This window comes from Lagenorhynchus albirostris, chromosome 6 (assembly GCF_949774975.1).
Source record: "Lagenorhynchus albirostris chromosome 6, mLagAlb1.1, whole genome shotgun sequence".
Taxonomy (NCBI): domain Eukaryota; kingdom Metazoa; phylum Chordata; class Mammalia; order Artiodactyla; family Delphinidae; genus Lagenorhynchus; species Lagenorhynchus albirostris.
This window is the reverse complement of record NC_083100.1, coordinates 19,482,505-19,498,632: the sequence shown is the minus strand read 5'-3', so window position 1 is coordinate 19,498,632 and position 16,128 is coordinate 19,482,505. Positions and strand designations below refer to the sequence as shown.

Genomic DNA, 16,128 nt, shown 5'->3' with positions numbered 1-16,128 from the left:
ACATCATATTCTAGTAGGAACTCCAGCATGGAGTTCAGACTTACCTGAGGAACTGATGGGGGAGAGGGGAGCTAGCTGAAGCCTATGTTCTACGAGGTAGCAAGATGCTCCTGGACAAGAACTCAGGAGGAAATCAGGGGCCAGGAATGGGGGAGCTTGACCTTCACCCCCTGTTTGGGAGGGATGGAAGGGCAATGCTGAAGACCAGCCTCTAGCTCAACACTGCCCCCCAAGGAGTCCCCACCAGGCCCAATGGAGAGCACAGAAGCTCCACAAAGATATTGGGAAGCTCATTAGGCTCTGGGGACCCTCCGGCGGAAGGTTCCACAAGGCTCACCATAGACTATCCCAGAGCGTGGCACTGAAAGGGCACCAGTTCCCCAGTGGTGAGTCCAGAGCACACGTCTAGCCCAGCAGTACCAGAGGAGCCCCTGGGGGACACCTCCTACAGACTCTCCCAAATTCCTGGGGTGCATTCTACAGGGGGGGTAAGCCCTGCATGAACACACGGGGTCTGAAACAGTGCAATCTGGGTTATTGCTGTTGATGTGCCTTCATTTGTGCTCACAGGCTGGGGGTGCCCTGGGAAATATGGGCGACATAATTATTTCTTTAAATTAGATGTCACTCGGATGCACTAACGTACATTGGTTTCCTCACTTTGTCAGTTCATTCAGTGCTCAACAAAATGATATCAAGCACCTAGGGTTTGCCAAACACTGTGTGTGTCTGGTTTGGGGAGACGAAAATTTCATATATATATCTCTATATATATCTATATATATGAAATCCCTGCTTTCAAGAACCTCACATCAAGGAGGAGGAAGCAGCCAAACTGATGATTGTAAGTCCCCGAAATTGGTGCCATTGTAGAGGCAAGCCCGGGGGACGCAGAGGAGCACGGAGGGGGGCGGCAATGCATGGAGGTGACGACTGGGCTGAACTGGACAGGAGAGAGAGCTGGCCGGCCCAAGAGGGTGGGGATGAAGAAAAGGGAAATGAGTGCCAAGGCCCAAGCGGAACCAGAACAGCTCTGAGGGGGAACTGCAGGTCGTTCCCTGTGGCCAGAGTTAAGGATACAAGAGGGCATGGCCTGAAATAAGGCTGGAGAAGCACACAGGGTCAGATGCAGGGGCGCCAGGTGCCACAGCAGGAATTTGACTCTGCCTGAGGGCAACGGGAGTCTTTGAAGGGTTGCAAGAGGGAAAGAGGGTGATCAAATTCACTTTTTTTTTTCTTTTTGGCCACACCGTGCGGCTTGTGGGCTCTTATTTCCCCAATCAGGGATCGAACCCAGGCCCACCACAGTGAAAGCGCCGAGTCTTAACCGCTGGACTACCAGGTAGTTCCCTCAAATTCACATTTTAGGAAGATGGTTCTGGTAGAGAGTGGGGGATGGATTGAGGGAGGAAAGACTTGACACAGAGAGCATTTGGGAAAATAGTGGTCTGGTAGTGTTGGTAGTAGAAGTAGCAGCAGCAACCAACAGTGCCAAGCACCATGCTAACTGCTTTATAAATATAGACTCATTTAATCCACATGACAATTCTATGCAGTGGGTGCTCCCATTATCCCCATTTTACAGATGATGAAACTGAGTCCCGTGAGATGAAATAACTTGCCTGAGGTCTACAACCACTGACATTGCTGGGATCCTAACACAGACAGTCTAGCTCTGAAATCACAGCCATCCCATGAAGAACACAGTAGTTTAGGCAAGAGAAAATAAAGCAGAACCTAACACCATCAGTGAAGACGGTGAGGAAGAGATAATCAAGAGAGATGTTAAGGAGATGGCGTTCGTGGAGAGGAAGAGCAAGGCAAGCGTGAGGGGCACGCCTGTTTCTGGGTTAAGGAGGAGGGGCACCCGTGTCAGGGAATTCGTGAGACCGGTTTTCTACATGTTGAGTTTGCAGCATCTGTGGGACCTCAGGGGAGATTCAGGAAGTGATTAAATGTAAGAATTTGAGCTTAAAGAGAAGCTTAGAAGAGGAGCTGGGAACTATAGGCGTAGGAGACACTGGCACATACTGGGTTGGGGCTGAAGCCAAGGAGGCAGGAGGACTAGTCTAGGGAGAACAGGTAGAGAAGAGGACCGAGGCAGACTCTGAGGAACATGCCTATTTGAGGAATGAATTGAGAAAAAAAGTAACAAATAAGACCAAGAGAAGTTCTCTGAGCAATAAGAAAACAATGGGATCAGTGGGGTTAAATGGTTCAGAGATCAAATAAGATAAGGCTTGAACGGTATCCATTTCACCGTAAATACAGTTAAAAAGCATACTGCAGGCTGGGAGAAGGTATTTTACCATGATTGACAAGTATGAGACAGTATGAGTAGACAGGGTAACAGGCCCTTTCATAAACTGGTAATAGGAGAATACACTGCAACAGTCTTTTTGAAGTGCAATGAGTAGTATTTATCAACATATCAACATGCACAGTTATGACCCAGCAAAATTATACTTAAGCTACTGAAACACTCGTACAAGTTTCCAAAGACCAATATCCAAAAATGTTCATAGTGAGAACCTAAATATTCATCTATAAGGTAATTATCAAATAAGTCAGGTATGTCCTTGCCATGGGCCATTATGTCATCACTGAAAAGAGTAAGATGGATCTATATGTACTGATGTGAAATAGGTACATGATACATTGTTAAAGTGCAGAACAATATAACTAGTTAAATAGTATTTTATTAAAGAAGGAAAAAACATGTTTGTATGTGCATGGGGGAAGTCTGGAAAAATATTCACAAGATACAGGTGAACAGAAGGATGGAAGAGAATCACATTTTAATTTATATGCTTTTTACCACCTGCTTTCTTTACAATATGCACAGTTTATTTTTATAATATTAAAACAGCTTTATTTAAGAAAAGAGTTTACTGGATTTAGCAACCCTAGGTCACTGGGAACATTGGCAAAAGCTGTTTCCTCAGTACAGTGGGCAGGAAGCTGGTTACAGTGGGTTGAACAGGGAACAAGAAGCTGGCAAAGTGGAAAAGGCAACTGCTCACTGCTTTTTCAAGAAGCTTGCCTGTGAAATGGAGGGCCCAGGGGGAGTGGTCGCTAAAGGAGTTCTAGAACAGAGGGAGGGAGAGAAAGACATAGGCAAGTTCAGGGAAAGAGGTGGTTGAGAAGCAGAGGGTGCACAAGGCACGACCTTCAAGGACGTGAGGTGCAGTGGGGTCCCACAGCCAGGTGCAGGACCGAAAGAGAAGGAAGGATACTTCTCACGCTGCTCCTAGAAGGAAGGAAGAAAGGGTACACACAAATTCAGGCTTACGTGTCAGCTGGGGGCTGGGGTTGCCTGCATCTCCCTTGTAAAGAAGGAAGTGTACGTTGAAAACGAGACAGAGGTCAACTAGGTAAACCTCCACCTTCAGACTGGCAGACTCTTGCAGAAGCCATTAGACAAGAAGGCATGAAAATTCCCAGCTCTCATTACACAATTGCCAGGAGGAGGCTTGGCCTTCAGTCAGAGTCCCAGAACAGACCTCGTTGCTCCTCTGCAGGAACACCTCCCCTGGTGGGCCTCCTGGATTTCCCCCTCAGCAGCCCTGGGTCAGAACTTTCCACGTAAAGGCTGCTTTGCTTTTTTCCTGTCCAACAGGTGTGACAGCTCTCAAGCCCTGAGTCACAGAGGAGAAATCAGTGGCCACTCCAATAACACAGCAGCTGTAGCAGCAACAACAGGTAGGTGAGCAGTTCGGTCTTCGGGCTGCTGGGGACTATTTCTGATAGAAGGAATTTGGAAACTTCAGTCTCCTCCTTTGAGTCCCCTGAGAACTGAAGTGGTGAATTGCAGGAACAAAATAAGTCTGCACAAAGACAGCACGGTACAAATGAACTTTCTACAGTAATGGAAATGTCCTGTATCTGCACTGTCCAATATGGTAGCCACTAGTCACATGTAGCTATTGAGCACTTAAAATGAGAAACTAAATTTTTATTTTATTTTAATCAATTTAAATTTAAGGGACTTCCGTGGTGGTGCAGTGGTTAAGAATCTGCCTGCCAATGCAGGGGACACGGGTTCGAGCCCTGGTCCAGGAAGATCCCACATGCTGCAGAGCAACTAAGCCCGTGCGCCACAACTACTGAGCCTGCATGCCACAACTACTGAAGCTCACGTGCCTAGAGCCTGAGCTCTGCAACAAGAGAAGCCATCACATTGAGAAGCCTGCACACAACAACGAAGAGTAGCCCCCGCTAGCCACAACTAGAGAAAGCCTGCGTGCAGCAACGAAGACCCAACGCAGCCAAAAATAAATAAATTTTTTTAAGTGCACAGTATAATGCCCTTTAAGTATAAATATGAAGTGCATTTACAAACATATTAAATTTAAGTAGCCACATGTGGCTAATCTCATTTTCCAGGGGACCACATTGAGGCACAGAGAGAAATGACCTGCCCAAGCTCACCCTGACCATTAACAGCAGAACCAGGACTGGATGCCGGTTCTGTATTCACCCCACCATTGGTAGGCCTGCTGTGGGCTCAGTGGAAATGAAATCAATCTAATGAAAATCAAGAAGTAGGATGGTTAAGGAAATGTCAAATCTGGGCTGTCCTTTGCACACCCAGTTGTCTGGGACAGAGAGGTACTTAGTGGAGCTCAGCCCCACACAGCAGTGGACACAATAGCAGATTTGAAGTCAGATTTAAAAAAAAAAAGTCTCAAAAACTGCTTAAAAGTCAGTTCATCTGCGTCACTCTAGGTAAGTTGCCTAACTCCGGAGTCTTAGTTTCCTCATTCAGAAAGTGCACACTCCATGGGGTTGTTGTGAGGATTAAATGATACAGATTCTGAAAAGCACTTTCCCTGGAAGCTAGGCCTTAGCAGGCACTCAACGTTAGAGCTCATGTGACTATTGCTAGTCAGGTTAAAGCAAATTAAGAGGTACCTGGAAGTCAGCCCCGAAAGCAGACCCGATGCTTTCTCTTGCTTGGGGATGTAGTGGGAGAGAACCCATGCTATTAGTTAATTAACTATTTCAGTAATAATAATCACAACAATAAATGCTAACATCGTGCTTTATATGTGTCTTAAGGGCTTTACAGGTAATCCCCCATTTCATCCTCAGCACAACCCAGTTAGTTAGATTCTATCATTGGCCTCATTTTACAGATGAGTAAACTGAGACTCAGAAAGGAAAAGTCGCTTGCCCAGAGTTGCTAGGCTAGCAGAGTTCTTAACTGCTGTTCTCATGGCCTCTCTCTGTGTGTCCTGGGCCTTTGCCTGGGTTTAGCATCACCTGGCAAGGAGTCACTGTGTTCTCCACAATGGAAAAGAGAAAGGTGACAAAGAACGTTTGCTAAATAGCTAGACTCAAAGGCTCTTTCCTAGGGGTAGGCAGCTTAGATGAGTTTGCCACAGGCTTTGAGCACTGTGTGGTCCCTGGGATGCATGGAGCAACAGGTCAGGGTAAGGAGTAGTGGAGGGGACTGAGGCATCAATCACTGGGGTGGGGGCTTAGGAGGGAGCAGTGAATTAGTGTTCACTGCTGTGCCTGGATTTATCCTTTCAATTATTATCAACAGCAAATGTGACAAAATATATTCTTGGTGTCACTCAACACTGTTTTCAAAAATGTATTTGAACTTGGGTGGGATTTTAACTTTTACCAAATGGCTTTCTTTCCAAATTAGATGGTCTTGGTTCCAAAGGTAGTAGCTACTGCAGATCCAATTCCAAGTGGACAAGCTAAGAAAAAATAGCAATGCCCTAAGAGAGGCATGCGGTCAGAGCAGATGGTTGGGGAGGGAGGTGAAAGACCAGGTGAGGTGGAACCGGGCCCCCATTTGGGGATGGGAGTTCTCAAAGGGGTGTGGCATGGAGAAGGAATCTGTGAGGCTTTAAGGATGCCCAGGGTGAATGGGGTGGAGACAAGAGGCATTAAGTCCAGGGAAGAAAGCCACCAGATGCACCAGAAGCTAGTTCTGTTTCTGTTGCCTTAAAGAGCTGTTCCCCTTTGAGATGGGAAAGATGTTTAAGAGCAGTAGTGCTGCTGGGTTGTAAGCGTGGGGTGCCCAAGACAGCTGGATTGTGGGGAGAGTCAGACAGGGTGGCTGAAAGAGCCAGGGGCTGCTGAGCTCAGGGCAAAGATAAGAGAAATCCGTGCCGTCCTGGGCCAACTACTTCCTTTGGGTGGGCCTCAGTTTCCTCATCTGTGAAATGGAAAGATTGGCTAGAAAACCCCACAGGCCCCTTCCCAGTGTGAACTCTGCCAGTTAATAAAATGACTACTAGTTATCAAAGAGTTGACCTGGGAATTAATTATTCAAGCTATCAAAGGCATCCCACACCCTCAGGGGCTCCACCCCAGAGTTGAGCAATCTAATCCACCACTCACTTCCTCCACTGTGTTCTCACCACTGCCGCCCTTTGTGTCAGGCACATCTGCATTCCTGGAGGTGTCCCACAGGTGACAAGCCCAGAATCCTGGTAAGTCTTGGAACACCCTTCCAGAATGTCTCTGTTCTCTGTCCCCCCTTGACACCCAGCCTCCATTTATCCCCTCCACTTATCCCCACACTCCTCAGTCTCTCCATTCTCTCTCTAGGCCTCCCTATCCCCAAAGGGAGAGGTTCTGCCCCTCTTCCCTACACCTCTGTCCAACAAGCACCTAGGGCAACTGGCTGCCCACCGCCTTCTCTTACAGACCCAGCCGGCTCTCCCTGCCTTGGCTAGGATTGGGTCTGAGGAAGATCCAGATACTACTGAGGCCCTCTTCCCCTATATTAAATGTAAATATGTGTGGATTATATTTCTAGAGAGAAAGGACACTGGAATTGTATACAAATAACCTTGAATTTGTTGTTGTTATTATTGTGTTGCCGTTGTTAAAAAGATTGCCTTAAATGTTTGGGCTTTTGTCAATGTAGCATTTTCATGAAGTAAATTAGAATCATCCTTTCCATGAGTTTTTGAACTATCATGAGTCATTAAGGGGCTGGGAGTTTCATTCACTGAGGGGATCTCCTGCTCGGTTACCGAGAACATGACTGGGTGGTCAGCAGGGACCAGTCAGTTCAAGGGCATTTGGTTTCTGATTCCTGTAAGGGCTGTTTCTCTCGTTCTGGACCTAAGGAATAGCAAAGAAAGCAATGCACAAAACATCAAACAATGGGAGCGAACCAGAGCCAGGTTAACTTCATGATATCTCAAGAACTTAGCTTACAGCTATATTTGTTACATGAGCTGTGATTTTTTTTTTTTTTTTTTTTTTTTTTTTTTTTGTGAGAAGTAGATCTGTAGACTGAAAATAGCGTGTGAAGCCATGCACACCTAGTTGGAATCCGGGCTGCGGCACTAAGAGACTCTGTGACCACAGGCTGGTTTCTGAGCCTTGCTGTGACTGTCTATTTATAACTGCCGAACGAGACCATGTACCTGTGAGGCACAAAGTGGGTCTCAGATGTGTATCTCCCTTCCCTTAGTTTCTCCCTTTAACGTCAAAACATCCTCACCAGAGACTGGTAAATTAAAAACCAAACAAACAACAACGAAACATTCCCCTCCCTCACCCTCCAGTGGCTGGAGGTCATTGCCCTGGCCTGGTTCCCGTTTCTGAGTTCTCTACCTTCTGTCCTAACTTGCATGGTCTCCCTCTGCACCCTGAAGCTGAGACTTCACGTCTGGGAGCGGGAGTTCGCCCGCACACCTCCAGCCCAGCTCCGGCACAGCCGAGCGCTGGATTATCCAGAATGAGGACTTGTCTGTGAAACATGCTTCGCTGTTGCTGCTTCTTCTGAGAGGCAGCTTCTGCGGCTGCCGCAGCTCTGCCTTCTCGCGGCCAATGCTTGTAAATGTGGGGTTCTCCTCTCTAAGGGCACAAGTTCTCTGCATCCATCATGCTCTGTAACCACTCGCAAAGGTGGTCTTCTCTTAGGTCATGGGTTCCCTTAAGAACACCTCTGATCATCTGCTCCCGGAAGTGACCCACCTTGTGACTTCATTAGACATTACCCTGGGCTTCTGAGCAAACTTGCTCTTGACCTTGGGGCTGCAGAGTCAGTGATTTCACGCAGGTTTTGTCAGCACCACTGGCTGAGCCAGCTGTACTATCCACCTCTCTCACTACCGTCCCTGCCTCCTGGCCAACTGGGCCCCATCCTTATCATCACATCGTTTAGGTTCACAGACTGATCTAATCTGCTCTATCTGTGGTACCCGTGTGCTGAGAAGGCAATTTATCTGGCTCCCATCACTTAGGGGAGAAATACCTTCTCAGGAAGGTGAAGGCTAAGAATTCTCTCACTCTAGGGAAAAGGGGCATTGTTTCTCCAGTTTCCCTAACCTCACTTAGCTTTTTTTGCTATGTACGATTGACAGTAACAGTTTCTTCTGCTAAAGAGAAAAGCTTCCTAGGACCTTTGTTGTTGATGATGATGATGATGATATTGTTGTTTTAATATTTGTGTTTCCTTTGCAAGCCTATATATCTTTGATTAATCTTTTTTAATTGAGATATAATTCACATACTATAAAAGTCATCTTATGTGCATACACACACACACACACACACACACACACAGAGGAATACTACTCACCCATAAAAAAGAATGAAAAATGTCATTTGCAGCAACATGGATGGACCTAGAAATTATCGTACTAAGTGAAGTAAGTCAGACAGAGAAAGACAAATATCATGATATCACTTATATGTGGAATCTAAAAAAATGATACAAATGAACAGAAAGAGACTCACAGACATTGAAAACAAATTTATGGTTACCAAAGGGGAAATGGAGGGGAAAGGGATGGATTAGGAGTTTGGGATTAACGGATACACACTACTGTGTGTAGAATGGATAAACAACAGGGACCTATTGCATAGCATGGGGAACTATATTCAGTGTCTTGTGATAACCTATAATGGAAAAGAATCTGAAGGAGAATGTAATGTGTATGTGTAACTGAGTCACTTTGCTGTGCACCTGAAACTAACACAACATTGTAAATCAACTATACTTCAATAAAAAATTTTTTAGAAAAAAAAGTCACCAATTTACAGTATACAATTCAGTGGGGTTTTGTATACAGATGGTCCCCAATTTACAATGGTTCAACTTAAAATTTTTCAACTTTATGATGGTGCAAAAGTGATACTCCTTAGCTAGAAGCTGTACTTCGAATTTTGAATTTTGATCTTTTCCCAGGCTAGCAATGTACAATAGGATACTTTCTCATGATGCTGGGCAGCGGCCACGCAATCATGAGGATAAACAACCGATACACTTACAGCCATTCTTTACCCATACAAGCAACCATTCTATTTTTCACTTTCAGTATAGTATTCAATAAATTACTTGAGGTATTCCACACTTTATTGTAAAATAGGTTTTGTGTTAGATGATTTTGCACAACTGTAGGCTAATGTAAGTGTTCTGAGCACATACAAGGTAAGCTAGGCTACTCGATGATGTTCAGTAGGTTAGGTGTATTAAATGCGTTTTCGACTTAGGATATTTTCAACTTATGATAGGTTTACTGGGACATCACCCCATCATAAGTTGAGGAAGATCTATATTCACAAAATTACATAATCATTGCCACTGTCTAATTCCAGAGCACTTTCATCACCCCAAAAAGAAACCCTGTACTCAGTAACACTCCCCCGCCCCCAGCCCCTGGCAACCACTAATCTACTTTTTGTCTCTAACAATTTGCCTCTTCTGGACATTTCACATACATGGAATCATACAGTATGAAGCCTTTTTTGTCTGGCTTTTTTCACTTAGAATAATGTTTTCAAGGTTCATCCATGTTGTAGCCTGTATCAGTACTTCATTAATTTTTTTTTTTTTTTTTTTTTCCGATACACGGGCCTCTCACTGCTGTGGCCTCTCCCATTGTGGAGCACAGGCTCCGGACGTGCAGGCTCAGCGGCCATGGCTCACGGGCCCAGCCGCTTCATGGCATGTGGGATCTTCCGGGACTGGGGCACGAACCCGCATCCCCTACATCAGCAGGCGGACTCTCAACCACTGTGCCACCAGGGAAGCCCTTCATTAATTTTTGTGATTGAATAATGTTCCCTTGTATGTGTATGCCACAATTTGCTTGTCTGTGTATCAGCTGATGGACATTTGGATTACTTCCACTTTTTCGCTGCATGCTGCTAAGAATATTCACATACAAGTTTCTGTGCAGACGTATGTGTTCTATTCTCTTGGGTACACTAGGAGTGGAATCACGGGGTCGTATGGTAACTCTACATTTAGCTTTCTTAACAACTGCCAAACCGTTTTCCAAAGCAACTGCGCCATTTTACATTCCCACCAGCAATGTATGAGGGGTTCAACTTCTTCACATACTCATCACCATCGTCATAGTCCTTCTTTTTAAATTATGATCATGCTAGTGAGTGTGAGGTAGGTCCTGAGCCTTTTTACTTTATGTTCTTCACTTTAACACAGGGTTCCATGTTGAGGTGGGCTACAGACTGGCATAGGGTAACAGGATGGCCATATCTTGTTATAAAGAAATGGTATGATGCTGATATATTTTGTGGTTCAAAAGGAAGCTAATTCAGTAGCTGGTCACTTTACTTCCTCTTTGCAAACTGGGTTAATCTTTCAGGGTGGCTGCAGCTTCCCCCAAAAGAAGGCTCTCTGCTACCCCCATAACAAGGGCAGAGCCCACAGAGGTTAGCTAGGTGTGCTGGAGAGTCAGGTCTGGAAGAAGGAACTCACTAGCAAGGCAGGAAGGGTCCCCAGCAGGACTCAAAAGCCACCAAAACAAGGATCGTGTATCTCCACCTGCCTTCTCTGCTGCCTGCTGCCCCTCCTCCTTAGGCTGGGAACATACTGCCTTTCTCTGCTCACCCCTACATGGCAGACTATGCCTGTTCAGAGCTCCCAAGATAATCTGTTACATTTCCACCCATGTGGAGAATCAGTCAGCCACCTGCTTATGATTTTTAATATATTTTTTTCAAACTACATCAGTATGCCCCGAGCAGGCCCCACACATCTCAGCAGAAAAATGCTGGGCTGTACTAGTGGAGTCAACTTTCTCTTAGCTCGAGCATCCTGAAACTCCACGCTGCTATCACTCAGACTGTTTTTCCAGAACACTTCTTTTAAAACACCTTTCAGAAAGTTGGACAAAGGGACTCATCTCTTAGGTTTATAGTCAAGCCTTGATGAGCTTTTCCTAGGGATCTAATACAATTGGATTGCCTGCTTAGTCCCCCAGATTGAGAACTCGGTGGTACCTCATGTTTCTGACATTAAAATCAGCCTCAATAGTCAGAGATGCCCACCACCGAGGATCCAAGACATGTTCTGTAGGGATTATCCAAGGGGACGTTTCAACAATGGTTTGGGTGATAGCAGTGTTATGGAAAGTGATAAGAACGTCTCTCTGATGTTGAAGGGAACTGGACACTTTTTGTGAAATGTATCATTTTTTACTAAATATGTCTCCCAAACCTTAGTGCTCTGGCCATTCCTTGAAGTGAAAGTTACTTCCATGTAATATACAAGCTAACACAAAGAATCCTATCTAAATGTTGTGAGCAGACAGACTAGAATCTGGGGAGATTTATTGTGCGGTAACCCTCGTCTCTCTTCTCTAGGCCGGAAATTAAGTTTACTTCAAATATGGAAGGATTTAACTGGGAAAACTACAGTGACGAAGATTTTGGTAATTACAGTTACAACACTGACCTGCCCTCTATTCTACCAGACTCTGCCCCATGCCAGCCGGAATCTCTGGTTATCAACAAGTATGCCGTGGTCGTCATCTATGCCCTGGTCTTCCTGCTGAGCCTCCTGGGAAACTCCCTGGTGATGCTGGTCATCTTATACAGCCGGGTGGGCCGCTCCGTCACCGATGTCTACCTGCTGAACCTGGCCATGGCTGACCTGCTCTTCGCCCTGACCTTGCCTGTCTGGGCCACCTCCAAGGCAAAGGGCTGGATCTTTGGCACAGCCCTGTGCAAGGTGGTCTCACTCCTGAAGGAAGTCAACTTCTACAGTGGTATTCTACTGCTGGCCTGCATCAGCGTGGACCGCTACCTGGCCATTGTCCATGCCACACGCATGCTGACCCAGAAGCGGCACTGGGTCAGGTTCATATGTTTAGGCATCTGGGTCCTGTCCTTGATCCTGGCCCTGCCCATCTTCGTCTTCCGAAGGGCCATCCACCCACCCTATTCCAGCCCAGTCTGCTACGAGGACATGGGTGCCAATACAACGAAGTGGCGGATGGTGATGCGGGTCCTGCCCCAGACCTTTGGCTTCCTCCTGCCCCTGCTGGTCATGCTCATCTGCTACGGACTCACCCTGCGCACGCTCTTTGCGGCCCACATGGGGCAGAAGCACCGGGCCATGCGGGTCATCTTTGCTGTCGTGCTCGTCTTCCTGCTCTGCTGGCTGCCCTACAACCTGGTCCTGGTTGCAGACACCCTCATGAGGGTCCGGGTGATCGCGGAGACCTGTGAGCGCCGCAATGACATCGGCCGGGCCCTGGATGCCACCGAGATCCTGGGCTTCCTCCACAGCTGCCTCAATCCTCTCATCTACGTCTTCGTTGGCCAGAAGTTTCGCCACGGACTCCTCAGGATCATGGCCATCCATGGCCTGGTCAGCAAGGAGTTCTTGGCCAAGGACGGCAGGCCTTCCTTCGTTGGCTCTTCTTCAGGGAACACCTCTACTACCCTCTGAGACCGCACGCAGGGCTCCTCCCTTCCCTTCAGCATCCGCCCCAAGCCGCATGTCCTCTGGCTGCTCACAGCCCTGTGTCCAGGCAGCCCCCCATTGTGGTTACAGGAAGTTGCTGAGGCCACATCCTTACTAGGCCCCCAGCTATGGATTCGAAAGCCCTGGCCCCCACCTCTTATCGTAATTACCATGTCAACTGCTAGAGCTCAGTCCATCCTACCACTGAGACCACAGCACTCTGTCTTCTGGCATTCTTTGAAGATATTCTTTTAAGTGATTACAAAAAGTTCCCACCATTGGGAGACATTAGTGTCAAACGCCATTGGTTGCTTCCCCAACTCTCCCTTTCCTTGCCGGCTAACGAAGTCTACCTCCCTTGAGAGAGGCTGAAAATGACAGATACTCACTTTCTCAGACTTCCTTAAGCCAGCAGTGGCCATTTCATCTGGTTCTGATAAATAAGAATTAAAGGCAAATTGTGTGCTGGTAAATCACTTTCCTGGGGGAAAAAGTCTTGATTTGTAGCGTTTACCATGTTCTGTGGTGTAACTAAATGCTCCCACCATGACCGATTTCAAGGTGGCAGTGTTTAGCAACGAGATCACAAGATCTAGAAAATGTAATAATCTGCTTTCACAAGCACACACGAACTGGCTTCAGTGCATCATTGCTTACAAAGTCTACTGAGGCCAGGAAACCCCTGGGAAGTATTCCTGATGTGAGAGAGAGAGAGAGAGAAAGGGAAACATATCTTTGGTTCTTGTTTTTGAATATGGTTATAGGATATGCTGTGTGGTGCCAAGGCAGCCATTTTGTGGAAATGAGACGAAAAGTATGCCCAACACACTCGAGCTGTTGGAGCCAAAGGATATAAAGAACCTGAGAGGACTTCCCTGGTGGCGCAGTGGTTAAGAATCCACCTGCCAATGCAGGGGACACGGGTTCAAGCCCTGGTCCGGGAAGATCCCACATGCCACGGAGCAGCTAAGCCCATGCGCCACAACTACTGAGCCTGCGCTCTAGAGCCTGCAAGCCACAACTACTGAAACCCGTGCATCTAGAGCCAGTTCTCCACAACAAGAGAAGCCACTGCAATGAGAAGCCCACGCACTGCAATGAAGAGTAGCCCCTGCTTGCTGCAACTAGAGAAAGCCCGCAAGCAGCAGCGAAGACCCAATGCACCAAAAATAAATAAATTAATTAATTTTTTAATAAAAAGAACCTGAGAATAAAGAGCCCAGGATAAACCTAAGCATAAACAGTTAAACGATTTTCAACAAGGGTGCCAAGGCTATTCAATGGGGGAAATGACAGTCTTTCACCAAATTGTGCTGGGAAAATCAGATACCCACATGCACAGAATGAAAGTGGACCCTCACCTTACACCATACACAAAAATTAACTCAAAACAGATCAAAGACTTAAAGTTAGAGCTAAAACTATAAAACTCTTAGAAGAAAACACAGAGGGAAATCTTCAGGTCATTGGATTTGGCAATGATTTCTTGGATATGACACCAAAAACACAGGTAACAAAAGAAAAAGTAGTTTAATTGGACTGCACCAAAGTTGAAAACTTCTATGCAGCAAAGGACACTATCAACAGAGTGAAAAGGCAAACCACAGAATGGGAGAAAACATTTGACATCGTATATCCTATAAGGGGTTAATATCCTTATAAAAAATTCCTACGACTCAGCAAAACACAAACAAACAAGCAAACAACCTAATTCAAAACTAGGCAAAAGAATTAGAGAATAAACATTTCTCCAAAGAACATAAACAAAGAGCTTATCACTAATAATTAGGAAAATGTAAATCAAAACCACAATGAGGTACCACTTCACACATATTATGATGATAATTATAAAGAAAAAAAAAAGAATGAAAGAAAGAAGAAAATACCAAGCACTGGCAAAGATACGGAGAAGCTACAACTCTTGTGCACTGATGGTGGGTATGTAAGATGGTGTAGCCACTGTGGAAAACAGTGTGACAGTTCATCAAAAAATTAAACATAGAATTACCTTATGATCCAGCAATTCTACTTCTAGGTGTATACCCAAAAGAACTGAAAGCAGAGACTCAAACAAATATTTGTACACTAATGTTCATAGCAGCATTATTCACAGTAGCCAACAGGTGAAAGCAACCCAAATACCCATCAGCAGATGAATGGATAAACAAACTGTGATCTACCCCTACAATGGAATATCATTCAGTCTTAAAAGGGAATAAAATTCTGATACATGCAACAGCATGGATGAACCTTGAAAACATTCTGCTAAGTGAAATAAACCAGACACAAATGTTATATGATTCCACTTATATGAAGTACCTAGAATAGTGACATTCATAGAGACAGAAAATAAAATAGTGTTTACTAGGGGCTGGGGGGAAAGGGGAAAATGGGGAGTTATTGTTTAATGGGTACATAATTCAGTTTGGGATGATGAAAAGGTTCTGGAGATGGACAGTGGTGACAATTGTACAACAATGTGAATGTACTTAACGCCACTAAACCGTACACTTTAAAATGGGTAAAATGGTAAATTTTACGTTATGTATATTTTACCACAATTAAAAACAAAAAACCTAGTTCCAAAAAGGCAAACTTGAACCACTGGAACCACCTACCTGTAACTTCTTAAGTGAGATAATTAAATGTCTTTTTTTTGTATAAACTGCTTTTAGTTGGGTATTTCATTACTTGCAACAAAAAACATCCAAAGTGCTACAGAGAGGTTGGGCAAGAGTGAGCAGAGGTCCTGAATGAGGGTCTTTACAATAAATAAATCCCTTCGTGTTTATCGCGTACATAGAGAGAAGGTCTAAAATCGAAATGCAGGCTGGTATTTCTTCCTTCTTCCCCAACCCAAGCCTCCTGCTGCTGAACATGTATTATGGAAGGAAACATGTCCTGGGATCATCTTGTGCTTCTCGTATCCTTGGGTGAAACAGGAGTCAAGAGTGTCAAGGGTGGGACTTAGAACGGCCAAGAAAGTCTACCAAATCAGCTGGATTGGGTAGTTGGAAGTCAGAGAGCTCTTCTGAGCTCGACCAGCAACTCTCACTTTGAGTCATCCTTCACACTCTCCCCTCTCCCACACACACACACACCCATCATTCAGGTTTGACAAAAGGGCACTCATGCAGAATGGGAAAATGACTATGTCACCCAGACAAAACAAAGAATTGGACTCATTCCTTCAACAGTATTGAGAACCTACTCTTCCAGGGCTTTGGGTATATAAACAATCAAAACAGAGTGCCTCACCCTGGTACAGCCCCTGTTCATAGGGCTTGTCTCTGAAGGGTCTTGGGCAGGAGGGGCTCTGGCTCTGAGCAGCCTACTAAGGAAGGAAGGAAACAAGGGGAACTGAACTTCACTGTCACCAAACTTTTACCAGCTTCCAATCCCTTTCATGTTAACAACTCTCTGACCAT

The 16,128-nt window shown here is 45.5% G+C and overlaps 1 protein-coding gene across 1 annotated transcript; it reads left to right on the top strand.

Annotated features, from left to right (window-relative positions):
- The first annotated feature begins 11,601 nt into the window (after positions 1–11,601).
- Positions 11,602–15,365, top strand: LOC132521647 (C-X-C chemokine receptor type 2-like). Its single transcript, XM_060151298.1, has one exon. The coding sequence runs from the start codon at positions 11,621–11,623 to the stop codon at positions 12,683–12,685; it is 1,065 nt and encodes a 354-aa protein (XP_060007281.1). The 5' UTR covers positions 11,602–11,620; the 3' UTR covers positions 12,686–15,365.
- Positions 15,366–16,128: the final 763 nt, after the last annotated feature.